We start from the raw sequence: 27,152 nt of genomic DNA, 5'->3' as shown, positions 1-27,152 counted from the left end.
ATCATTTTCTACTGGGGCCTTCTTCAACACACATTGATAGCTTTGGGACAGGTGTCCTTGCACAAGGACTGGCGTACGACAGGTTTCTCCAGTCATAAATTACAGGCCCCCCTGTGTCATGGCCAGACAAACACAGCACTTTAAGAGTCTGACTTGTGGCATGGGTCACGTCACGCCTAAACACGGTCATTGGGCCATGTGTAGGTTACAGGCCTGCCCCAAGACCTAAGGCTGGTTGTTGACTCTGCAAGACTTGTTTAGAAAATGGTATCATGGACATAGCACACACGAATGCATGTTTTGTTAATATGATATGATAGGTTATTTATAATGCGCTAAATACCCAGAGGTTTCTAAGTGCCCCCCGGGGATCGAACCTGTGGTGCTGCACGGTGCCCCTGAGCTATCTGATGTATCTTCTTGCTATTAAATAAATCAATGCATACCATGAAGGACACTGATGCGAGACTGGTACCCAAATAGTATTTTGATCAACGAATGTATTACAACTGGCATCATGGAGTTTTTATTATAAAAAGAGAGCTTTGTCCCTATTGATGTGCACCGGTGTCATTTTCCGAAATTTATATGTGCACGCTTTTCAAACTGATGAGTAAATAATTTGAATTGTAATGAGTATTCTCGAGTGGTTCAGGAGATTGTAGGTGAGAATAGGAGATCAATGGGTATGCTGCCTTCACCCTTGGCTCTCTCCCTGCAAGTCCCTAACCGTCAAACCTGTAACCCTCTCACTCACCACCTTCCATGACTCACACCAACATTCCAAGCTCCACTCACAGACCCACAGCTCTCATACCAGATATAGACCATAGACTTACTAGGATACAACACTATCCTCCTGAGACAAAAGCTTCTGTGAAGGATCCCGAGCAGTAAGTTTCTGTGAAGGCACCTGTGCCTATGTGCATTGGGATGTTTTATGAAGATGGTGCATCATTTAATGTTACAATTCTCGATATGCTTCTGTTGGGACCCGTTCCCAGGTTTTCGTGAGTTAATTGAGTGTTCCTGGTACCCTACTCCTTTTGCTCCCTTTCTCTATGGCCTGTCGTGATCTCTCTCCCCCTCTCTCTCTCTCTCTGTCTCTCTCTCCCTCTCTCTCTCTCTCAGACATGCAGTGGACTTGTACCCACTGGTTTCCCATCTAGCCACTATGTTCCAGGAATAAAGAGGCTCTACTTAACACTTTTGTAAAAAGCTGATAGGTTTCTGCATTATAAGTTTCTTCTCTTTACATTGTATCCTATTATCATTCTTGTTCGGCTCTCTATGATAGTTTACTGAATGGTCCTTGTGTATGTTGACCTCAGATGATAATGCTCAACTCCATTGCCAATTATTTGCTTAAACAATCTTGTTTTTTGTTTCTATTGTTTTGGCACTACACTCCAAAGACAGCTCACATGTAAATTGTTTCTAACTCTTAAATACTTCCTTTAACTGGCTTCTCAACTCTCTTACTCTCATCCTGTTTCTTATATGATCTGATTTGAGAAGAGTCACCACTTCTCTTCTTGTGGCCTTACTGTCTGTGTTGAACAACTGGAGACCGTCCTTGTATTTCTTCATGGTTACTGGCACCGTAGGCACCTTTTTTGAGGATGTACAGGAAAGCATGATATGGCATTGGTGTTGTTAGACTAGCAGCATCAATCACGGATCTAATAACTGTTACTGTTGTGGGACATCAGTGTACTCTTAATTTGCACCCGGGTAGGAGTGTGACGAATCAGTGGTCCAGGGATAAATATTGGTTTCTAAACCATCAATCACCCCCACACCATTAGAACACCAGAAGGAATGCGAACAGATTGGAAACACAATCCAATTATAACCTTCCTTGTCCAATTTTGGTAACGTGGACGGAACGGCAGGCTTATCTCCGAAAGGTCATGGATTGTTGGTTAGTTGCAACACAGTGAAAAAACAATTATTACCCAATGATAAAAGGGACTGTCCAGTCAAGGTTGTATACACATATCTACTTTATTATTATCACAACAGACAGTTCAAGCACACTACGAAATACAGCCTACCCTGTAAAGGAATGCAGAGGACAGACAGTTACAAAGAAGGAAAAGGGATGCACTCTGGATACTGACAGGAGGGTAGCCGGTATAGTAATTAATCACAATAGTTCAAGGATCCTTGGTTTCAACACAAAGAGGGCAATGGGTCGTAAGATGCATGAGGACCTTTCTGAGAAGGACCAGGGGACAGGAACACAATGTACCTTGTGCTTGTAGACGTTCTTGGGGCTCAACAGGGTCGAGTCGGTTTCATGGCGCTTTACAGCTTCTGCAACAGAGTTCAAGATGGGAGACAGCTGCGGGTATCAGGCGGCACCCAGTTTGGCAAGCAAAGCTGGACGGGCAGCTGTAGACTGGCCTACTTGGTAGCTTGGGGTCAGGAATCGTCTCAGGGCTGGTTAGCAGTTCTGAAGCACTGGTCGATGTGTCTCAGATGGCTTTAGCCACTGCGGCATAACAACATTCAGCAGTGCAGTCGGTTTCAGCTTGAGGGGCTCGACTGGCTCGAAATTGTCCTTTAAAGTGGACGTTGGTAGATGCTTGTCGATGTACTCCTCCTAGCTTATACACTGGGCTTATGCCGTCATTTGAAGGGGACTGCCCAAAGCTGAAGATAGTTTTGCAGGCAGCTACCTTGCCCTTGGTTTGGCTCAGAGACTCTCTGGCACTTCTCACCTAGGAAGCTTGAGGCAGAGCCTAGCAGGGCATGCATGCTGTGTGCTGGCTGGGTACCAGTTCTGGAGCTGCTGGAGGGTCCTCTCTATTCAGTAACTCCCTCTGTTTCCTGGGAGATGCTTACTGGGGGATCCAGCTCCCCCCTTGGAGGTCCTGGCCTTTCTTCACTGGCTGAAGATGTAAAGCAGACTGTACCTTCAGCCAGGGTCCAATGATGAGCTCTTCTTGCTACTCCTTGCAAAGTGTTCAGATGATCTGCCAAAAGAGGGACTCAGCCCTCTTTTAAAGCCAAATACACCACAGGGATTGGTGTAGGCTAAGCCTACCTCAATGAACCATTCCTGGGTCCCTGCCAGCATGTATGCGTGCTGTCATAACCAGAGTGCTTTGCAAAAGAAAAGGTAAAGGTGTTAAAACATGTACTACTAAGTTCCACCTATCTTCCTGTCTATTGTGGATCAAAGGGTCTCTGTGGTTAATGGAGCTCTCTGTTGTTCCCGATTAAAGGGGCAGGTGTAACTTGAAACTGTGGCAAGACCAGACTTTCTGGCGACGCCAAACCACATTCTCGTGCCCTCTTAATGGGGTCCTCCTGCGGGGATGACTACTGTACACACGCAGACTCAGACATGACATTCCACTGTCAATCGATACTGAGTGTGGTAGCTGGCTTCAGGTTGACCCAGTACATATGAAATTGTGTTGGGGTTTCCTGTCTCCTTTGTTGGCCTCTGCAGTCAGGCCCCATGTGGGCCTGTTTGAATTAAACTCTGATTAGTATGAAAATGCTAACATCAGCCACATGGCTCAACAAAAGGACAAGCTGACTCCATGTTGCCTTAGCAAGTTAATTAGGATGACCTTGGCAGGGGGGCCTCCCCCTTCTGAGATGACATGGTGTACTCCTGGCTGTCATATCCCAACTAAACATGACAGGGTGGACTGCACCTGTAGGGTGTGTCCACCCAGAGTACACAGGTCTATGCGTATGTTATGCGGTGAGCATAGGAAAATGGGTCCGCACATTTTTTGAAAGTTGATCTACCATCATTCTATTTCATTTAAATTTCAACAAAGCCCAGGCGAGCGCACCCCTCCGCCCCCATGCAGATATGAGCGGAGACTGCAAGTGTCCACCTCCGTTCCACTAGCCAACCATAACTGTGCTCCGGGTGCAGTCCTCTTTTTTTTGCCATTTTGCTCCTGAGTACCACATCCGCAGCCCCCAAATCATGCGCAAGACTCCTATGGCCTACCTTCTTACCTACTCGGGAGGATAGCTCAAGGGCAACACACTCGCCTTGGAAGCAAGACAATGCGGAGCAACCAAGATTCGATCCCTGGGTCCGTGCTTAGATACCGCTCGGTATTAAGTACGTTATAAATAACCAATTACAATTACACTCCTGCTCCGCTTGACACAATCCTTCCCTTCTGCCCATGGTGACCGCAGTAGAAATATAAAAGGAGGCCATGTTTTGTTTCTTGTGTGAACAGGAGATTGAGACTCATGCAGCCTGTCTATGGTCAAAAAATAAAAACATTTAAATGTTTTCCTCCCCGAATGAAGACCCAGGGTGCAAACAACTATCCCATTGTTGGGGGGAGGGGCATACAGTAGAGATTCCCTATTGCCTCCCCACGATCAAGATGGCACCACCCAGGGAAAGGCCTCGGGTGGCTGGAAGAGCAGGCGGTATACAGTGAATTCTCGCCTGCTCTTCAAGGACACCTGATTCGAGTCATAGATTGACCCAGGAAAGCATTTCGCCAGGTGTGAATTCCATTCTTTTGACCGTCCACCAGCAGCTCAATACCACTATACGTAATCACTGTGAGCAACATTAACCTTTTGAGTCCCCCTATGATATATATTTACCAACGACGTGTATACCGAAGTTCAGGGTTCTGGTACTTGAGGGGTTGATGGGTACTGAAAAGGTGAATGCATAAAGTGTGTTTTCTATGAACACAGGAATGTTCTGCCTCTCTTGTTGCTTTAAGACCTCTGCAGCGACTGAACAATCGCCCCAATTAACAATATCTAGGGGCTATATCCTTGCTCTATTGCCCACACATGCATTGAACTCTCTGGCAAGAACAAATACTAAAAGGTTTGTATGGCATATGGAAGTTGGTTGATGTTAAATTGAAGTCTATTGAATGAAATCTGTATTTTATGGTTCTATGTGATTACAGAGAATACATAACAGAGAATGCTTTTTCAGGGAAAACCCTCCCCAAAGCCCCTCATTTCTCTATGTGCTTAAACCAACTTCAACCCGATTCCCTCCCATTTCACCCCCTTACTGCATTGCCCATGTCTATTTCTAAAAAATGCAATGTTTTATTCTCTGTTTTTGTTTCTCTGTTGTAGCATTCCGTGTAATTGTATTCTCTGTTATAACTGGATACCGTATTTTATGTATGTAGTATGAGTTGGTTATTGGAGGGTGTTTTTCTTGTCATTATGAATAATTGAAAGTATGCTAACTGTTGTTTAGATGTGGAAAGTTCTTTTGGAACTAATAACACATTAATAAAAAATGAAAAAATAAAAGTGGGTTTGATATCTTGGGCTATTTCAGTCACCTATTAGATTTATATCAGTATCTCTGAACTTGCTAGCTTCTTTGTCGACCCAATTACCTCAGACATTGTATCACATGGATTCCAAGTGAGCAGCGGAGCGGAGCACTGTACAAGTAGTGGGTAGCTAGAATTTGGGTTATATATCTTTTAACAGTACCTCAGTACTGTGAGTTGTGGTTTGTGCGTCCATTACGATTAGTCCATGGTCAGGTGCTGTTGAAAAAGCCACGTTTTGAGAGATTTGTGCGGAATTGGAGAATTGTGGGGTATTCCGAGCCGATGTTGGAATCGAGTTCTAGAGGTGGGTGCATGACAAGGGAAGGATTGTTTGCAGGTCCTCTCTTTGCTTGACTACTTGTGATTTGAGCCGGTTGATCAATTTGCGGCACAAGGAGCGTGTGCCCCCAGATATGTGGTGTTTAGGTAGCTGCCAGGTGCACTGGTGTGCTACTCATGACTGCTTTGTAGATGATACATGCAGTCTTGCTTGAACAGTATCCTGGCCTGGAGCGGAATCCCATTTAGTTTGCATAGGACTCAGTCAAATTTCTGCGCACCCATCGTAAAATGTGCTGCAGTGTGGTAGACTGCTCTTAAAGGAGCCAAATGCACAGCTGCGAACCCGGTTAGGAGGGCATTTCCCCCATCGATGTGCAGGTCCACAACTGCCTGCACTACTATCCAGAAGTCCTGCGGCAGGATTAAGGTTTAATTTTTCGAAGGGTGGAGATTAGGAGCCAGGCCTTTTGGATATGTGTTTACTTGGCTGCATACTGTGAAAGGCTTGTGATCCTTCACGTAAATGTGATCTACTCTTTTATTTTACTTTTGCTCTCTCTATTTCACACCACAGTAGCAGGGCAGCTGGCCATGGGGTCATTCATTTCAAGTATTTCATGAGAGTTATTGCCACCTCTAAATATTGGCCTCCCATCACATGTGTGCGGGACTCTGGCGTTCATATTGCCTTGTTCTCCTCCTTATTTGTTTGATCCCGCTTAAGTTCCATTGCCCATATTTTCCCCAACATCTACCGTATATTTTTCATCCCCCTTCCTATTATTAACATATTCGTTCCCCACCTTACGTCCTGCTGTTGGGCAATGCCACTCTTGGTTCCTGGTCCTCCTTTACCCTAATCACCACATTTCTATGACTGATCACCATAACTATTATTGGGAAGGAAACACATGAAGGGTGCTCAAACTACATGCACGGAGCCATTTTGGTGGTAAACAAAGGTGTAAAACCATCGCATAAAGTGTTTTATGCCTTGGTGTACACTCCAGCAAAACAAAAGAGGTGATGGCTGGAAGCTTTGGAATGAATCCTAGCCTCTGGCATTGCTCTGGCCAACCCTGCAGACCATCATTTCTTCAGCCTGCAAAGCCATTACAGAAGGGGAAAGACCATATGCAAATCAGACTTGGCCCCACCCAAAGGGGGTAGTCCAGACCAAACTGCTAGGTCACATCCCTTCTGCACAGGACCACAAGCATCCCCAGACACGTTTCGGCCTCATTTGGCATTATCTGTGAGGAACAGCTTGGGTCTCTAGGCGCAGCAGACTCGGGACCCACTTCTGGGAATACCCGTCCCACTCAGGGTGACTTATGCAAAACAAAAGAGGCGATGGCTGGAAGGTTTGGAATTAATCCTCACCTCTGGCATTGCTCTGGCAATCCTCCAGGCCATTGTTATTCAGCCTGCCAAGCCATTACAGAAGGGGAAAGACCATGTGCAAATCAGGCTTGATCCTACCCAAAAGGGGCAGTCCAGCATGAACTATTGAGTCGCATCCTTTCTGCACGAGACCACAAGCATCCCGAGACATGTTTGGCCTCATTGGGCATCAACAGTGAGGAGTAGCTTGAGTCTCTAGGCCCAGCAAGCTCGGGACCCCCAACTGACCATACCGGTCCCACTCAAGGAGACTTACGCAAAACAAAAGAGGTGATGGCTGCAAGGTTTGAAAATGTTTTGCAGGTGAAGTGGGAGACAGCATGGAGAATACGGATCCTCCTCGTCCTTCCCAAACCACCTGCAGAGCCTCTTTGTTGTCCACCTCCATGGGATTTCCATGCAGCCGAACCACAAATGGATTACTGTGGAATCCACCTGCCTTAAGCACCTGCTCAAAAACGCAGATTCCATTGTAAGTGCTGTCTGCAACATATCTTTGCAGGTGGTATTTACATTTTTTACAACACTGAAGCTTTTACTCTTTACTTTTGCACTCCATTTTGAACAAGCCAAACATTGCATGAAGGGGACGCAGCAGCATGTAAGTGCCAGCATTTGTGGCCCCTGCATGGAATTAGCATTTTTTGTATAAATCCCTTTTGTAATTTATTCTGTTATAATGGTTCTGCTACTATCCTTATTACATATAATTTTCTTCCTGCAATATAAAACTCCCAACCCTCGAGCATCTTATAATATCTGTTTTTTCCTATCTGCAAAGGCAAATACATATCAGGACCCAATATGGTACCTTGAGTTTCAAGGCCTCACTCCATTTTGCAGTGTACGCAAGTGTGTACTGATATATATTACCCCACGGCCATTGTGGTACTCAATGCAGTGGCGTAGAATTGCATCCTTGCAGCATACCTGTTTCTGAACTCAATATTCTCAGTCCCTTTGAGATTCGTATTCCAGCTTTTCTTCCACCAGTGGTGAACATTTCCTTGGGACCTTCTTTTGTTGTTCTTCGGGCCTGCAAGAAGACCCTGATAGTCCTGGGTTTCCATGTACAGAGCCAGCCAGTGTGGCCTGAATAATGCCTATCTATCCTTTGCTGATTTGCTTCCTCATGTCTACTACTGAGATATTCAAGGAGCGTGTGTGATGTACTATGCCTGTTGCACCAATGTTTCATCCATGTTTAAATGACCCTTTGCACTCATTCCTAAAGCACTGTACACAATAAGCCCTCATAAGAGCATACATCCAAGGCCCCTGATATGCTTAGTTCTTACTCCGTCCACTGAGTAGTCTTGTAATTGAAAAGACAATATTCCAAACCTACGCTTTCCCATAGTTGTATTGACATCTCAAGTAAATTGAACAGAGCCTCAGCTTGCCTGCTTCTTCCCAGCTGTTTCTCTTCATGTCAAGGGATATGTCTTCATGCCTTTGCATACGTGCCCTTCTAAGTGTGCAGTCACAGAATCCCATCAAATGCTACACCAGCTAGAGAGGTCTACACAATGGATAGCCAACCTGTTACCCTCCGGATGTTTTGTCCTGCCACTCCCCTGATCTCTGGCAATGCTGGCTGAGGATGATGGGAGTTGTAGGCCAATATATCATTAAGCTGACTCATTGGTGACACCAACAGCAAATGTCCCTTGCATCCTGTCTGTGTGTGCCTCCATGTGTCTGTGCTCTTGGTGTGTGGCCATTCATTGTGTTTGATATTCGCCTTACACAAGCATAAAAGTAATCACGTTCAGAAAGGTCCTGTGCAGCCTCAAATACAAGCACTGATGGATGAGGCCTCAGCCCATATCCCCCGGACAGTGCAGGCCCACAGGCATGGCGCTCAGTGACTGTGGGCTCCCACATGCATGGACTCTGCCACATGAATGGGGTACCACTGTGGGTTTACACAACTGATCCCTGGTGCAAGTAGTATGCTGGCAAAGTGCCGGCACGTTCCCTGCCCACACTGTTCATGGCAGGAATTCATGCCACATTTTTAGTTTCAGATTTAAGGCTGAAACCCTGGGGTTTTCAAGCATTGTGGCGCATGCCTACATGGCATGGAAAGAGGTAACAATAGAGAGGAATCGAGGGTGACTTTCTGCATATTGTACGCTGGTAAGTAACCTTCAAAGTCTGGAAGCTGGAGATGGAGAAAGTGTTGGACTTGTGTGAAGAGGCGTTAGAAATCCCAGCAGAACACATTATATGCTTCACCTGTTCATAATTCAGTTTTAGCGGCCCGGGTGGGCTCAGCAGCCAATCAGGCTGCATCTCACAGTATAGGTCTGAGTTCCGAACAAGCTGATGCTGCTGAAGCTTGCTCCACTACCACACTTAGGGCCTGATTCACAGAGCATTTTCCTATGGGATTGCGCCATTATAAAAAACCCTTCTGTGAGTCTCGCCCATAATGTAAAAAGAAAAAACAACTTTTGCCTACCGCCTTCACAAACTATACTGGCTATACAAAATGGTCTCTCCTGGGAGCTCCTTGTCCTAGGAGGCCATTTCTGGTTTTCTTAGTGCTAAAAACGATTTTCACTCTCTGTGCCAACCTTTGTTTTTCACAAAATAAAACCCAATTAGCACCTTGGACATTTCCCTGCAGTGCTAAGGGCAATACTCCTTTAGGTGGAGGGCCGTACTAGGCATTCAGGCGACACCTCCCTTAAAACTAGCAATTCCGGTGCCGGGCCTTTATCACCCAGTAGCGCCCGCCACTCAAATGTTTATTGCCTAAGCAACACACGATGACAACTGGATTTGTATAGTAGATTCTTGTCGCGAGCCAAGCTGCTTTTGGATCTGATGTAGGATTAGATGAAGCCAGAATGACAACATGTATTGGTTAAAAACACTCGGCTAATTGCAATTCGAAGTGAGGGAATGGCAAGGTGATTCAGATCAGAAATTGCTATCTGTGAACTTCGAGGACTCCGGTTATTTCTTGTACTGTAGAAGTGACGTGTCTTGGCCACTGCCTCCAGGCCTGTTGTCTCATTCCAGTCAGTTACAGCAGTGGACACAGCACAAAGCCAGAAAGCTGGGTAAAGTCGATGGATCTTTTCGGGAGAATTTTCTCTCCTTATATGATATACACCAGAGCAGAGTAACTCCATGGTCTCTTCAGAGCTAGTAAGTATACTTAAGGGACCAGCAGTGGAGTAACTTTTCTGAAAATGTTGGGGGGGGGACATCTGAAGAAAAGTTGCCCCAGCCAAATGAATGGGGACAAAATGGTGTGCCATGAAAGTTGGGGGGGACAAACACCCCTGTCCCCCCAAAAATTACGCCCATGGGGACCAGTCACACTGAGCGATACCTAAAGAGGCCACACAGTGACCCAAGGCAAAGGACGACCACAGACCAGCTGAACCAAGGAGCACACAGCAATAGGAGAATCGGGACCCATTGTAATGGTCGCAGAAGAACAATCAAGGGTTAATAAACAACACATGCCTGTGTCAGGGCCACTAGCTGGTGGCTAAGCACAATGGGGATTCGGCAGAGCAGGGAATTCAGCTAGCGACCGAGCCACTTCCACGTTAACGTTCACTGATAGCAAGTCACTGTCAGTTCTGGCCAGAAAGAAGCGGCGAGGGCCAGCCAATCAGGACCCGGAAAGCAAGGCGTTCATTGTCCACCTCGCAGAGTGAGGCGCAAGAGGATCTGGCAGCAAGAAAAAAAAATACTAAAAGAAAAAGAAAATGAAGAAATACAAAAAGACATTTTTTTGTATCAACCTGTGTTATCAAGAAAGCCTCTGGGCACAGCGACAGGGGCTTTGAGGCTCCATTGCCAGGTGCTGTGTCAGTTCTAGGCTACAATTACAGACATTTTTTTCAGTGCCTCCAGACCAGACTGTAACCCGTGCAGTTTTTTGTGCGCTCAAGTGTGCAGCTATGAGCGGCAGGACGGTTGAGCGCAATCCTAAATCAATGCCTCTGGATAAGCCTTTTTTTGTGTGCACTATTGTGTAGAGGTGAATATCGTTTCTTCCACTCGAGCACCCTCTCACAATCGGGTAACCCCACCCTCAAACCCATGCCCAGGTCAAAATGTGGACAGTAGATAGTTAGGTCCTGATTCACAGATGCAGTTTATAATGGTGCAATCCCATAGGAAAACGCTCTGTGAATCAGCCCCGTAATCAGCTTTCCATATACAAGAATTCACTTAGAATAAATGGAGCATCCTTGACACAACTACCTGCAGTGTGAGAGCAGTACAAAAGCCATAGACGGAAAGGTTATCTCCTCTTTCACACAACTACCTGCAATGAGTGGGGGCATAAAAAGCACATATATAAAGGTCATCCCCTCAAATCCCCGGAAGCAGGCCAGCCCAACAATCTAAGATATAAAGGTTCTCTCCTCAACATCCGTAACATAAGTACCTGAAACACGTGTATGGGGTTGCTGTTGGTACTCTTGTTCTTTTTTGAAATATTTGCAAGGAACCTGGGGTTGGTCACCCTGAGTTACCTGGGGGCAACCAGACGTGGACTCCCTGCTCACTGTGCTCAGAGAGGCACAGCTTCACCTCACTGATAAGGCCCAACAAGGCTGAAACACGTGTATGGGGTTGCTGTTGGTCCTCTTGTTCAGAGAGGAATTGCCATAGCATTTCGGTCCTGGACTGCCCTTGTGGGCGGGACAAAGACTGATATGCAAATGCATATTTCCCATCTGTGAAAGGTACAGTGAGCAAAAAGCGTGTGCTGCAAACTCTCATCTCAGAACAGGTTATCATGCCATGTTCTTTCTGGAGAGGAGCGCCTGCTACCTTTTCTTGAAGTACCTGCAATGTGGGGCAGTATAAAAAGCACAGATGGAAAGGTCAGCTCCTCATCAACCCACAAATAGAGCATCCTTGACTGAAACACCTGCAATGCGGAGCAGTAGAAAAACAACAGACCAAAAGGTCAGCTCCTCATCACCCCAATAATAGTGCATCCTGGACTGAAACACCTGCAATGTGGAGCAGTAGAAAAATGACAGACCTAAAGGTCAGCTCCTTATCAACCTACAAATAGAACACCCTTGACTGAAACACCTGCAATGCGGAGCAGTAGAAAAACTACAGACTTAAAGGTCAGCTCCTCATCAATCCAAAAATAGAGCATCCTTGATTGAAACACCTGCAATGCAGAGCAGTAGAAAAACTACAGACCTAAAAGTCAGCTCCTCACCCCCCCCAAAATAGTGCATCCTTGACCGAAACACCTGCAATGCGGAGCAGTAGAAAAACTACAGACTTAAAGGTCAGCTCCTCATCACCCCAAAAATAGAGCATCATTGACACAATTTCCCAGTTTCCCTGATGCAGGATGGGCTCCCTACCACCTCGTGGCCTGGAGCCCCTTGGATCTACCTTCACCATAGCACATATTGAAGGTAGGCCCTCTGGGCGAATTAGGGCGCTGCTGTTAATCAGTGGTCTAAGTGTACGAAAAGAAGAAGTTGAACTATGTTCCCTACTGGTCTGCCCCACTCCCCATAAACCCCATCGCCACGTCCCCTCCCACACACATTACAAACCTCTAAACACATGCGCCTGCTCAAACTGATTACTGAGAAGTTGAACAAGAGCAAGTTCTGGTACCGCTTGGCTTATACGCGTGGGCTGGCCTACACACGCAATAACAAAGACAAAAACATCAGCTCTGTTCAGGGAAGCTGGGAATTATTGGGGGACGATTTGACAATTATGGAAACTAAGGAAGTTCTGAGTAGGAAGAGTCTCTGGGAGGGAGTTGGGAGTTGCAATAAAGATGACACCTTGTGAAAGTCCGGCTGATGGTATGATTCTTGAACTCTATGGAGCTCCCGGGTCACTGAGCTTTTCTCTGTTTGGTCATTTTAACTTTATTTACAGAGCTTCTAGACCTAGAAGCCTGTGGTCAATCTCTTTACTAAGGTTGTGAGCATCCAGGGCAAGGCGCTCACCTATTGAATGATGATTTGCCCGGTTTCAATTCACAATGTTTTCAAACTAAGCTGTTTGGAAACTTAGAAGTGATCCCAGAACATTTGTACTCTTGTTATTATATCTCATCTGTAATTGAAAGAGCTTTGGCCAGACAGGGGGACCAGGGATATACTTCAGTTGGGAGGGATATCCATGCTCTCAGTATTATACATTGATTATTTCTTCTTGTGAAATCTAGAAAAAGAGAGGAGTTGGGAGGAAGTGGTAGAAAATGGTGTTACCTGAATTGCTGACCAGAGAGAAGAAATGTAATGAGTTCTGGGTTCACATTGAGATTGAGCTAGTTAAACTCACAATGACGGAAGGCTTACATTTGTGATGATGAATGTTCAGGGACTGAACTTTCCAAACAAAAGTTTGAGATTCTTTCATTTACTGGAGGAATAGGGGACTGGGGTGATTTTTGCTCAGGACATCAGAAGAGCCTGGGGCATAAGGATTTCCCATTGCAGTTTCTGGTGCATAGCACACAATAAAGGCGGGTGTAGTCATACGTTTCACAAAAGTTATCCTTTTTAAGATAAAAACAGAAGAAATACTCAGTTTATGCACACAATGAGAAGATCCTCAAGGACTTCTCCGTGATGGGGTTGTTGATTGTTGGGTGAGCTCAACAAACTTATGTAACAAAATGTAGATTTTCGGAAAAGCTTTGCCATCCAAGCAAGGGCAGCGTCCCGTGAGTTAATAGCTCAATTGGACTAGTTGGGGCTCAGGCATGTGTGGAGGCTCAATTTCCCTGAGTCCTGAAAAGTTGCTCAGACACAGGGCACGGGTTATGGAATATTTGCCCGGTTCAAAGTGAATTTGCAATCCTGAAAAGTGACTTTGCACTGCCAACACAAATCCTGAGTCATGGAACCGTGTAAAGTGTATTTTTGCAGTGCAAAGTCGGTGCAAAGTTATTTTGTACTGCAAAAGTGACTATGCACTGACTCTGCACGGACTTTGCACTGCAAAAATATACTTTGACTTGTTCCATGAATCAGGGTTTGCCTTGGCAGTACAAAGTCACTTTTCAGCAGTGCAAATTCACTTTGAACCAGGTAAATATTCCATGAATCGGGCCCCCAGAGTCTGTCACAGAATTATTATTATTTATTGAGCGCAGACCTAGCTTCAGGAAGCAACAGAGCGCTTTACAGTCCTAGGAAGAAGAACCAAGTGTAGATAAACAAGGGTATGGGAGCTAACAACAAGACAGGGGGAGGGCAGGAAATTTTAAAAAGTGTGTCCTACGAAGACTTCTATAATTTTTTCAGGTGTTTGCCACACATTTCCTCAAACTAGACCTGCTGAAGTTTCATAAAGATCTGGTTAAATTTGTCTGGAAAGACTGAAAACCCTCTACTAAACTGATTCTTTCAACTGCCCACTTTCATTTCACCTCCTCAGTGGTATCCTTCCTCGCCCCACTTTTCCCCAGAAGCTCAATGTCTCTAGAGCTCTGGTACTCTCTAGGCTCGGCTACTGCAACAGCCTCTTCCTCAATCTACCCTCTTCCTCCCTCGGCCCCCTCCAGCTTGTCCAGAATAGGGCTGCAAGACTTATCCTTGGCCTCAAGTCCAGGGATGTAGCTCCCCAGCCCTAGAACCCCTCCACTGATTGCTCCAAGGATCAAATTAAAATCCCTCTGCATTATCCATAAGGCTGTCTGAGGCCGAGGAACAATCTATCTACAACTTCTTCTGACCAAATACCTTCCTTCCAGATCCCTATGCTTCCCGGATCTCCTCAAATTTCAAAAGCTCCTCAAGACTCTCCTCTTTACCTTCAAATACTTACCTGTAACTAGGTTGATGTCACCTACCTAGGAGTTTATGGCTTTTGTAAGGAATTTGACTTCGTCTGCAGAACAGAGCGGGGAGGGAGCGGGAATGTGGGGCTATACTCATTTCCACCTGGTGTTTGAAGCAAGTATAAAACGTAGGCACCTACGCAGAACTTTGACACCGGTTGGTGTACTGCAAGTTCTAGATGCTGTTTTCAGTTTTGCTTCTCTTGACTCTAAGCTGCGGTATTGAATGAGGCGTGCTTCCCTTCTTGTATGTATAGATTGTTTTTCTTTGCAATTCTTGTAATGTGCAGAGTACATAACCTCTGTATTCGTTCTGCATTGTCGTGTTAATTGTCTGGGAGTGAGAAACATAAGAGAAAGGATCTAGGATGTAGGATGGGTGATGGTGCATCAAGGACCTGCTGAGATCATGGTTCCCCAGTGGTTGTTCTGATCAGGAACCAAGAATGTTGCTGCTGACCACGGGGCCAGCTTGCTCAAAGGTGGGCCTGCTTGCCTCACACTGAACAAGATGTTACTTTGGTGGCTTGACTGAAACAAGAGGTTTCCCCTCTTTCTTGTTCAGTAGGTCCACGAGGACCTGGGTGAGGTTTTTCCAAAGCTAAGAACATGGATTCATAAGCATTCAACAATGCTTCTTCAGCATGGCTGCTTGTTAGGCTGAGTGCTTTCATTCAAGATTCCCTATAGAGTATATCTTATTTCCAGCCCATGAAGGTCCTTGGATCCTTTTCCCCAGCAGGATCTGTGCTAGGTCTACTAGAGTTGATAGGTGGTCCTTTGTTCTTCTGGAAGTCAGTGTAGTACATTTGGTGCTGGAGTGGTGCGGCCCTGTCTCTGGTGGTTAAGGCACTAGGTTTCAGCTTTGATTTCTAGTCTCTGAAGTTAGATAATCATTTTCTTGGTAAGCTCTGCATATAGGAGTGTCTGCTCATCTGCTCATTGATGCGTCATGTATAGTGTTTTAACTGTGGTCATGGAAGGATATTTCTGAGTATGTTGCAATGGAAATGTGGGCCCTACCCATTTGAAGGTAGATAGTCAGGACAGAGTCCTAGGGTTTTCCCCGGCTCATAACTGTATAACAGTGGTTTGTGGGTTTTCCCCAATGTACAGAGCTACGCGATGGGTAAAGGTCCTTCTCACAAGAAGGACCTAGGGCTCTTATCCATTTAGATAGTTTTCCATCATCCATCAATGCATGTTCTCGAAGCATGCAGAGATGTTGGCATGCTTTCCCAATGCCCCGGCCAGTCCAAAGTGGATCTTATTGTCATCCACACCACTTGAAAGAGATGGTTGCACAGCTTGCGTACCTAGCCCAATGGGTGCATGTTCCTATTAAATAGTAGCAGTGAGAAGGAAGAGCCCTGAGGGACCCCACATGTAATTGCTCAGCAGTTTCAGTCAGATGTGCCAAGCCTAACCAGGTTGCTGGGATCTGTGTGAACGTTTCTAATACATTCTCACAACTTTCTACGGATTCCCATCCACTCATGTAGATGGGGGAGTAGTATCCGAATGTCCACTTTGTCATATGTAGACTAAATTGTTTTTTCTTCTAAATATAATTTTCTATAGTGCTAGGATACCCTAGATCCATTCAATTCCGTGCGCAAGAAAACATTAGAAACAAATGAATGAAAGTCAAGGGAATAATCTTTTTCCACTAAGTTATCAAACTCATGATGACCTGTTGAATGCCAGAAGCATAGGAAATACATTGGAATTTCCCAGTCATGAGCTTGTCAATAAAAGAACGAATTCAACACATCATGGAAGCATAGCTTTTTATAATGTAGCTTTTGTCCTCCTGGGTTAGACGCTTGTGATTTCTTCTGGCTCAACCTCTTGCTCTGGGGAGTCATGGTAACGGGAAGTCACTTCACCGATGGCAACGGGCATGCTCCTGGTATGCAGTTGAAGCCTCGTTCCATCATTCTGTGATTCTGCTGATGGGATGTTAGCAGCCTGCATTCCACTGAATTGTATGTATGAGTCTACGTTTTGACTGATTCATTGATTATTGGAATATTATGTATTGATTGACCTTGGTTTATTGTTTGTGACTTGTTCACTAAGAGATTAACACATTGGTGGGTTTGCTGTTTGTGTTGTACTGCATGCTCTCGCGCCAGCCTTCTGGTTCATAGCAGAACAGGGACAAGTGAGTGGACAGCAGCCATGTTGCTAGGAGCTGAACCTGGTACGCGTGGGCAAACTGGAATGCAAACTTTTTCAAAGTTTTATTTATTGGGTACTGATAATGCGCCTGTACAGCCAAATGGTGTTTCAAGGTGCATTGACTTATTTTATTGAACATTAGGACAATACAATTCCAAATTCATGAATTCAAGATACATAAATCACTAAATGCATAATACAAAAATGGTAACATCAAGAAAAGTACATGACACCAACGAAATGAATGAAGAACACCCCAAGATGAGCTACCTCTGTGCAGAGGTAATTTAGTAACCAACCAACGATTGTTAATTTACTTCCAGACAACATACATATATCCTGTACAATTTAAATAATCAGAATGGTCAGAATATATAAACATACTAAAAAGGCAAAGGTCATTTATCTTTTAAGACTGCTAGACAGGATTTGAGAGGAACAAACTGTTCCGCCAGGAATATCTTACAAGAAGCATCAATTTTCCAATTTGAAAATCACGATCAATTCAAAGCAAGAGTAAAAAGATGCATTAAAAAGTGAAAGTGTGCATGCTTAGATAGAATGTTGCATGATAACTCTGCGCGGAGCACCTCTTGTTATACACGTGCTCCCATGGGAATATTTGCTGTCAGACCTATTCCTTTATTTGAGCTCTTACAGGGCATCGTTCTTAACACTAAGGTGGACTCTTAGTGCTGGGGAAAGGTGTTGGAGAGGAACAGCAGGAGACAGAGTGGGAAGACACACGTCTTAAAGCCTGGTGTCGCAGAGGACCAGTAGGAGATAGAGTGGGAAGACACACGTCTTGAAGCCTGGTGTCACAGAGGACCTTTAGGAGACAGAGTGGGAAGACACACGTCTTGAAGCCTGGTGTCACAGAGGACCAGTAGGAGATAGAGTGGGAAGAAACACGTCTTAAAGCCTGGTGTCGCAGAGGACCAATAGGAGATAGAGTGGGAAGACACACATCTTAAAGCCTAGACCAGCAGGAGACAGAGTGGGAAGACACACGTATTGAAGCCTGGTGTTGCAGAGGACCAGTAGGAGATAGAGTGGGAAAACACACGTCTTGAAGCCTGGTGTCGCAGAGGACCAGTAGGAGATAGAGTGGGAAGACACACGTCTTGAAGCCTGGTGTCGCAGAGGACCAGTAGGAGATAGAGTGGGAAGAAACACGTCTTGAAGCCTGGTGTCGCAGAGGACCAGTAGGAGATAGAGTGGGAAGACACACGTCTTGAAGCCTGGTGTCGCAGATGACCAGTAGGAGATGGAGTGGGAAGACACACGTCTTGAAGCCTGGTGTCACAGAGGACCAGTAGGAGATGGAGTGGGAAGACACACGTCTTGAAGCCTGGTGTCGCAGAGGACCAGTAGGAGATAGAGTGGGAAGACACACGTCTTGAAGCCTGGTGTCGCAGAGGTCCAGTAGGAGATAGAGTGGGAAGACACACGTCTTGAAGCCTGGTGTCGCAGAGGACCAGTAGGAGATAGAGTGGGAAGACACACGTCTTAAAGCCTGGACCAGCAGGAGACAGAGTGGGAAGACACACGTATTGAAGCCTGGTGGCGCAGAGGACCAGTAGGAGATAGAGTGGGAAGACACACGTATTAAAGCCTGGTGTCGCAGAGGACCAGTAGGAGATAGAGTAGGAAGGCACACGTCTTGAAGCCTGGTGTCGCAGAGGACCAGTAGGAGATAGAGTGGGAAGACACACGTCTTGAAGCCTGGTGTCGCAGAGGACCAGTAGGAGATAGAGTGGGAAGACACACGTCTTAAAGCCTGGACCAGCAGGAGACAGAGTGGGAAGACACACGTATTGAAGCCTGGTGGCGCAGAGGACCAGTAGGAGATAGAGTGGGAAAACACACGTCTTGAAGCCTGGTGTCGCAGAGGACCAGTAGGAGATAGAGTGGGAAGACACACGTCTTAAAGCCTGGTGTCGCAGAGGACCAGTAGGAGACAGAGTGGGAAGACACACGTATTAAAGCCTGGTGTCGCAGAGGACCAGTAGGAGATAGAGTAGGAAGGCACACGTCTTGAAGCCTGGTGTCGCAGAGGACCAGTAGGAGATAGAGTGGGAAGACACACGTCCTGAAGCCTGGTGTCGCAGAGGACCAGTAGGAGATAGAGTGGGAAGACACACGTCTTAAAGCCTGGTGTCACAGAGGACCAGCAGGAGACAGAGTGGGAAGACACACGTCTTAAAGCCTGGTGTCGCAGAGGACCAGCAGGAGACAGAGTGGGAAGACACGTCTTAAAGCCTGGTGTCGCAGAGGGCCAGCCGGAGATAGAGTGGGAAGACACACGTCTTGAAGCCTTCCGTATGACCAGGCGATAGTGAGTGTCCAATGGCGGGCAGCGAGTGCAGAGAGGGTCAGGCTCCGGATCCGAGCTCATAGTGAGGAAGGATGTGATATAGGCTGGAAGCAGAGTATCGGACTTGCAGATCTGGAGTTGGGAAAGGGGCTCCTGATGGCCTACAGACTACAATCCTACATTGAACGAGCACTGTCAGGGGATGGTTTCTCATCAGAGTCTGTGCACTTGAAAAAGCAATACAACGGGGGCTACATATTGCCATGGTGGTGACTTTGCATACGTGCAAGCATCTGATCTCTCACCCCTTTACTTATTCTGTATGGCAAAATCACAATTCCGGAGGAATTCACTGCGAAACCAGAGCACATTACATGGAGTTGCCAGGGCCTTTCGGTCAGGTTGTCCCATGCCATGCGGGAAACCTTTAACCGGTCCTAGCTTTTCCGTTAACATCATTTTGCATTTTGAGACTTGTAGTTTCTCTTTTCCCACCATACCTGCCGGACTCTGTGTCCCAGCATGCAGAGTTCTGTGAGTCAAAAAAGCAGGACTGGATCCAGATGCCACAGTACATAGAACTGAGCCAGCAAGCCGTGTCTAGGTTCACAACGCCAAGGACAAGGCAGACACCATTGAGAGTAATGAGCTGCAGAACTATCCTTTGGTCTGGTAAGAAAGAAGGGCTGCTGCGGGACATTGCATTCTATCCTGCACCTGATTAAATACCATTGCGACTGAACTCTCCGTTTTCCTGGTGTAATATGTATATTGTAATGCCATAATGCAAATGATTGTGTTGTATTTCATTGAAGTAAAATGTGCGTTTCCCGCCTGGTAACTCTGTGCTATGTGTACCCCGCTCTAGGCTCGATCCTGGGGTTCTCGGTCCGCTCCTACCACATGACGTTTCGGGAGCTGAAGTACTTCTCCTTCCCGGGGGAGCTGCTGATGCGGATGCTGCAGATGTTGGTGTTGCCGCTCATCGTGTCCAGCTTGGTCACAGGTACTGTGCCCCCGGCCTCTCCACGGCTCGCGCCCACTGCACCGAGGGCGAACCTTTGCGCGATGTCACGTGCGCTTCTACCAGGTCACATGGCACCAATACCTACCAATGCATGACCTACCAATGCATGCGGCGATCATACAGTCACAATGTGCATTCTGCCTGCACGGTGCGCGACAAAGCCTAACTCGGCCAACTAAAGGAAGTGTGCTCGCTTCCGCGGGAGGGCTCATGAGCAGAATGTGTGCCCCCTTCAAAGTGTCCAAACTTTCCAGGATCATTCCGACCACAATGCAGCGATTCCCAGGGGTTTGAATGAGTGCCACCTTCATTTTATGTTTTATGTAAATGCATTAAATGTATACCTCCAATCAGCCTCAAGAAGTCCTGTGAAGACTGCAAGCCCCAGCCCAGCACTTCTGAGGAATAGAGACGCTCTCCAATGGCAGCATGCAATATTAAAACCAGCATTGGCAATGCTAACAGTTTGGGCTTTTGTGTAGACTTAGGGGAGGTATTTGCCAGGTATTGCCATAACGTTACTGACTGGCCATTAATAGCAGCTGCTGGAAAATGGTGCACTCACCTAGGCATAGGAGAGCAGTGCCTGGCAAATGTCTACCTAATATATGTACACTACCCGAAACTGTTGGCTGTGCCAATGCTTGTGTTCAATAGGACTTCAGTGGGGTACACGCATAGTGCTTACAAGTGAAGTGGCTGAAGGCAAGCCTGGTTAAGACATTTTTATTACACCTGTAGCGCATTTACAGCACCAGTTAAACCATTACCTCACAGAAGACTGCTTTGAAAAACCATTGGTAGGCCCCCTTCAAAGGTAAAGTTTGATTTTAAGGATTGATAAAGCTAGTTTAAGGAGATCACAGGTGTGTTTTGGGCACTGAGGGGCAGAAATCGGGTCGGAATGGCCATAGGGATTAGCATGACCATGGGCAGTCAATGAGTGGGTAAATAGCCAAACAACACCTTACAAGCATTGTGTCTCTCCTCATATGCCATCTCTTCCTAGCTATATGCCATTGCATTAGGTATGACTTATAAGTAAAGCGCCACCTTATAGCCAAAAGTAATTTTGTTCCCCTTTGTCCATTGCTGAGGGATTCTCCGATGCACCCCCCCCCCTCCCAAACCCCCACCGCTCCCCACAGTACAGCTCTGCATTTCCCTTTTTACTTGCTATTGGCAGAGAGGGTAGCTCAGGGGCAAGGCACTTGTCGTAAAGGCAAGACGATGCTGAGCCACCCAAGTTACAAACCTGGCCCCTGCTAAGTGGCATGACCCAAGATATAATAACCCCATTTTTTATGTATTTTGTATGTTTTTATTTTACCCTAAGGTTTGTTAACCCTTTAAGCCTTGCTCCTTTCTTTAGTATACTTCCTAGGTGGATGTTGTTCAGAAAGATGTTATTGAAGAAGAAACCCCTCTGAAGATGTTTTCTTTTGCTACGGATGAATTCCCACCAGAACACTTCAAACAATCTAAAAAAGTATCAATAAGAGACCATGCACCTTTAATCTAAATCTATAAGACTTTCCCGAAAGATCCCTTTTTTTAAAATAAGGTGGGTTCCCTTAGCAACTACTAAACAGCACGCAAGAAAGTATCCGAAGATGAGAGGTGGCAGGGCTTTGGTCCAAGATCTGGTCCACTTCGAAGAAGCACCATGCTGACTCAGTTCACATTGGCAGGCTGCTCCTTAATGCTGGCATTGCGAACTGTGGTAATATATGCATGCAGAATGCATGGAAGTCCAATGATTCTTGATAAGTTAAGCTTTTCATCTCTGCATGGTGATTTTAAGCAACATCTTGAATGAAACGCTTATTAAAAAATGAACATTTTATTGGTTTTACAAAGTATGCATTTTGAATTCAAAGAACATCTATTGCTCGTCCTTTGAGTAGATTCACTCCAGTTTGTAACTGCGGGAGCCAGTGTGCTCTCTTTGCCTGTGCACTACCCATGTGTAATTCCACTTTCCAATATTTCTAAATGTCATGTACAGTTCTAGGCCGGGAGGACAGCTCACGGGCAACGCGTGTGTCTTGGAAGCAAGACAATGCATCACAATACAGGTTCGAATAAAATAACAATTACAATTATACAAAGCAGCCCCACTCTGAGCCGAATGTATCCCCTTTTTTTAATCTCGTTCTGAAGGCTTGAGTGGAAAATAATAGAATCGCCATTACATTGCAAGTGGAGAACAATTGAAGATGAAAAATTGAAAGTTTAAAAAAAATAGAAAGTAAACTCTCATGTACTTTTCTTTAACACGGTTCCCCTTATCCCGGCCCTGCGTACCTACACACGTTCTGAACGTCTTTTAAAAGCCATCTTCTTCTTAATTGGGGTTAACCCTCACCCAACCTTTACCCAGCAATACTGTTGCAGTCTGCCCCACTACTTCTACCCCCTTCATAAAAAATGACTTTCTTCTTGAATCTGCATTTTGGAATTCGAGATTTTGAGTTGCCTAGATTTTTCACTTGTCCTTTTCAGCACTCTGTCTTTTGTAGTCTATTTGTGTGTAGATACCGTATTTCACAGTAACTTTTCTATTAAATAGTTAACCATTCCATGTTTAGCTGTGTGCACATCCCGAGTATCTTGCTGCTGCTTAAGGTCAAATGTAGCTGTGTGCACATCCCGAGTATCTTGCTGCTGCTTAAGGTCAAATGTAGCTGTGTGCACATCCTGAGTATCTTGCTGCTGCTTAAGGTCAAATGTAGCTGTGTGCACATCCTGAGTATCTTGCTGCTGCTTAAGGTCAAATGTAGCTGTGTGCACATCCCGAGTATCTTGCTGCTGCTTAAAGTCAAATTTAGCTGAGTGCACATCCCGAGTATCTTGCTGCTGCTTGAAGCAAAATTTAGCTGTGTGCACATCCCGAGTATCTTGCTGCTGCTTAAGGTCAAATGTAGCTGTGTGCACATCCTGAGTATCTTGCTGCTGCTTAAAGTCAAATTTAGCTGAGTGCACATCCCGAGTATCTTGCTGCTGCTTAAAGTCAAATTTAGCTGAGTGCACATCCCGAGTATCTTGCTGCTGCTTGAAGCTAAATTTAGCTGTGTGCACATCCTGAGTATCTTGCTGCTGCTTATAGTCAAATGTAGCTGTGTGCACATCCTGAGTATCTTGCTGCTGCTTATAGTCAAATGTAGCTGTGTGCACATTCTGAGTATCTTGCTGCTGCCTAAAGTCGAATTTAGCTGTGTGCACAACCTGCTTTTCATGTGAATGTGTTGACAAGTCCACCCCCTCTGTACTCTGTCTAGTCTGCTACCTGTTCCCTCACCCTCCCTCAGTTCCCTTTGTCTCTCTGTGCTGTTATTCCCCTCCCCTCTACACCCACTACCCCACTTTCCTCTGCATGTTCACTGTTTTTTCTGTGCATATTACCTCCCCCCTGCTCCCAGTGTTTTTCTCCCAGTCTCTCCCCGTGCGTCTGTGGCCTCAGCCTGGTTAAGTGTACCTCACTTTCTGCAGTTTGCTATGGCGCTCTCTATCTTCCCCCATCTTCTCAAATTGCTTCTCTATCTCTTATCCTTCACCCCTTACTAAGTCTGGCAGGAACAAACTCAAGAAGGACATACTGGGCTCTAACCCAGGCCTTTCCGATTGCAGACACCTACATCACTGCCTCTTCCAGAGAGACTCTCACTGACATCCTCTTTGTCGTTCCCTCACCCGACCTATGGACTCCCCATATGATCGCTATTCTCTCCCCTTTCTCTTCCTCACCCATCAATGGTGGCACCCGCTGGGAGGTCCTTCTTGCCCTCTTCTCCACCTCCAGGGTCATCATAATGTCTACCGTAATGGTACCATCATGGTATAGAGTCCTCAATCCAACCTTCTACTCTTTGACAGGCTCCTCCCCCGCCATATCAACCTCCCGCCTCCTTCTGCACGAGCAAGCTCATTCAGCATCCCTGACTCCCTTGCCAGCTATTCCCAGCTTGGCTCCATTGCCACCTCCTAACCACCCTTCAACCCTCGCCATGGCCTTCTTGCTGCCAACCCCCACATTGACAACCCCATCAGCCTCCTCTTTGCTGAACCTGCCACCCACTAACACCGTATCTGGGGCTCCCTTGCCGCCTGTGGCCCCTTAGGCACGGACTCCCTCCTCAACCACTAAGGTCCCGGCTCCCTTGCCGGCCTTGGCTCCTCTGCCCCCTTCTACCTCTGTCCCTCAAGCTCTCTCATCACTTATGGAGGGACCACTGTCTCCTGCCCCACCGGTAAGTCTTTCAGTGACAGCAATCTACTCCACATTGCCACGCTTAACACTCGCTCAGCTGTCAAACACTCCTCTGACATCTGCATCCTCCTTGAACTCCTGGATCTTGATGTTCTTGCTCTCACTGAAACCCGGTTCAAGGATAGCTCTGTCACAAGTTTTGGCACACTTCTCCCAGAAGGCTACAAGATACTCTCTCGGCATAGACCAAACAAACCAGGTGGGGTAGTAGCATTGATCTTCCTTGAGTGGATCTCTGTGTCTGTCATTCCCACTCAGGCCTACACATCCTTTGAGTGCCTGGTCTGCAGGCTCTCCCTCTCTCCTAGCTCCTCAGTCCTGCTGGCCACCTTCTATCGGCCACCTGGTCAGCCCTCCCTCTTCCTTTCGGAATAGGCTGACCTCTCTCCTTTATTCCTCTTCTCCACTCCTCCTATTCGGTGATCTCAACATCCATCTCGACTCACCTGATTCCTCAGGACCTTTCTGCAACCTTTGCGACTCTCTCTCTTTTCCCATCTAACCTTCTGGCCCACTGCACAGCGTTGACCACACCCTGGATGCTCTCATCTCAACTGACATTCCTCTAACTATCCCTCTCACTACTTCTCTCTCCTGGACCAATCACTCTCTCCTCTCTACTCACTTGAAGCTATCTTCTCCTCTTGCATCAGTAAGCCCGGCACTGCCTCCCGTCTACAAGGTCATCGGACCCTAGAAAAGAGTGTCAGTAGCTGCCTTTGCCTCTACCTACTCTGCTCCTTCCACACCTGCGGCTGACTCCCACCCTGACACAGTCCTCTCTGACTTTAACCTCTCCATCTCCAACACTCTTGAAATTCTTACCCCTGTCATGTGGGTACAACTGAAGCCTACCAGAAAGTGCAACTCTTGGTATAACTCGGACTGGCTGCCCTTAAATGCAAGTGCAGGGCAGCCAAATGGAAATGGGATTCCTTGGGCGCAACCTCTGAAAAACTGGACTGCCGCCTCCTCCAACGGTAGTATAGCCTCTGCATCCGCTCCAAGAAAAGAGTCTTTATTCAAGCTTGCATCTCCGTGGCATCCAACAACACGGCCAAAGTCTGCAAGGAACTAGCCAACCCCACAGCAGCTTCCTCCACCATTGCACCCACCCAGGCCCTTTGCTCGGCCCTGGTTGCACACTTCATCTCAAAAACACAGGATATCCTATCCTCTCTCTCTTCCTCACCACCTCATGTACCATGCACCAACGTCTCTTGTTCCCTTCCCCTTCTTCTCTCTTCTCTCTCCACTGTCACACATGAGGAGGTCACTAGACAAGTCTGGTCTATGAAAGCCTCCTCCAAACAGGTGGACCCCTGTCCCTCCAAAACCATCAAGGACAACATTGAATCTCTCTTCCCAGCCTTTGCAGACCTCTGCAACCTCTCCTTTGCCACTGGAGTTTTACTCACTGCTCTTAAGCACTCCCTTGTGCACCCTCTCCTCAAAAAACCTTCTGTTGATCCTTCCATTCTGGCAAACTATCACCCAATCTTTATCACTTCTTCCCTGGACAAACTTCTGGAGAAGATGGCTATTTCACAGTTTACCCTACACACTGAATCGGGTGGCTTCTTCCATGACCACCAGTCTGGCTTTAGACATCCAGAGGCACAGAAACTGCTCTTCTGAACACAAATCATGATTCTAACTCTCCTTCTGACCTCATTCTATTTGACCTCTCCTCTGCCTTCGATACAGTGAAGCAGATACAGTGAAGCAGAACACCCTGATCGCACGTGTCTATGATAACCTAGGCATCACTGATCAGGCCCTGGCGTGGCTAACCTCCTTTCTCTCCAACTGCCCGTTCCAGGTGGAATGGGGGTCTTTCCTCTCCCCTATCACTCTCTCTACTTGCAGTGTCCCCCATGGATCTAACCAATCCCCCTGGTTTTTCAAGGGCTACATGGCCCCCCTGGCCCGTATGATAGGCACCTTCACCTCCAACATTCAGTGTTACGAAGATGACACAAAGCTCTCCTTCAGGCTACCCTCGGCCTCTTCCTCACTCATGCCTGACTTTCTGTCTGTAATTCAGTCATGGGGTGCTGCAAACGATCTCTGCCTCAATGCCAGTAAGACAGAGATTGTCCTCATCGGGACCCCTGCTTCCGCCTTCCCTCTTTCTCTCTGGCCGGCCTCCCTTGGCCCTGCACCTCCACTCTCTCCTTCTCATCTCACATCGTGGACATCTCTAAAAAGTTTCACTACCAACTGCACCTTCTCAGAGGTATTCTACCTTTTCTCACCTTCCCCAGATACTCACCATCTTCAGAGCCCTGGTCCTCTCTAGGCTGGACTACTGCAACAGCCTCTTTATCAACCTCCCCTCTCCTACCCTCCGCCCTCTTGAGCTCCTCCAGAACAGAACCACAAGACTTATCCTTGGCCTGAAGCCCAGGGACCGAATCTCTCTGGTGCTGAAATCCCTTCACTGGTTTCCCTTGGCTGCAAGGATTAAGTTCAAGACCCTTTGCATTGTCCACAAGGCTTTCTGGGGTATGGGCCCACCCTATCTGCAATGCTCT

General features: G+C 46.6%; 1 protein-coding gene across 2 annotated transcripts in view; it reads left to right on the top strand.

Annotated features, from left to right (window-relative positions):
* SLC1A3 (solute carrier family 1 member 3) overlaps window positions 1-27,152 on the top strand; it is a 278,893-nt gene that overhangs the window by 29,091 nt on the left and 222,650 nt on the right. For both annotated transcript variants that reach the window (XM_069627140.1, XM_069627141.1), the window contains exon 3: window positions 20,187-20,324. In XM_069627140.1, the coding sequence (XP_069483241.1) occupies window positions 20,187-20,324 (138 nt within the window). The remainder of the gene's footprint in view (window positions 1-20,186; window positions 20,325-27,152) is intronic.

The sequence above is a fragment of the Ambystoma mexicanum genome, chromosome 6p (assembly GCF_040938575.1).
Source record: "Ambystoma mexicanum isolate Mex_15411 chromosome 6p, UKY_AmexF1_1, whole genome shotgun sequence".
NCBI classification, from domain to species: domain Eukaryota; kingdom Metazoa; phylum Chordata; class Amphibia; order Caudata; family Ambystomatidae; genus Ambystoma; species Ambystoma mexicanum.
This window is presented reverse-complemented; position numbering and strand designations above follow the sequence as displayed.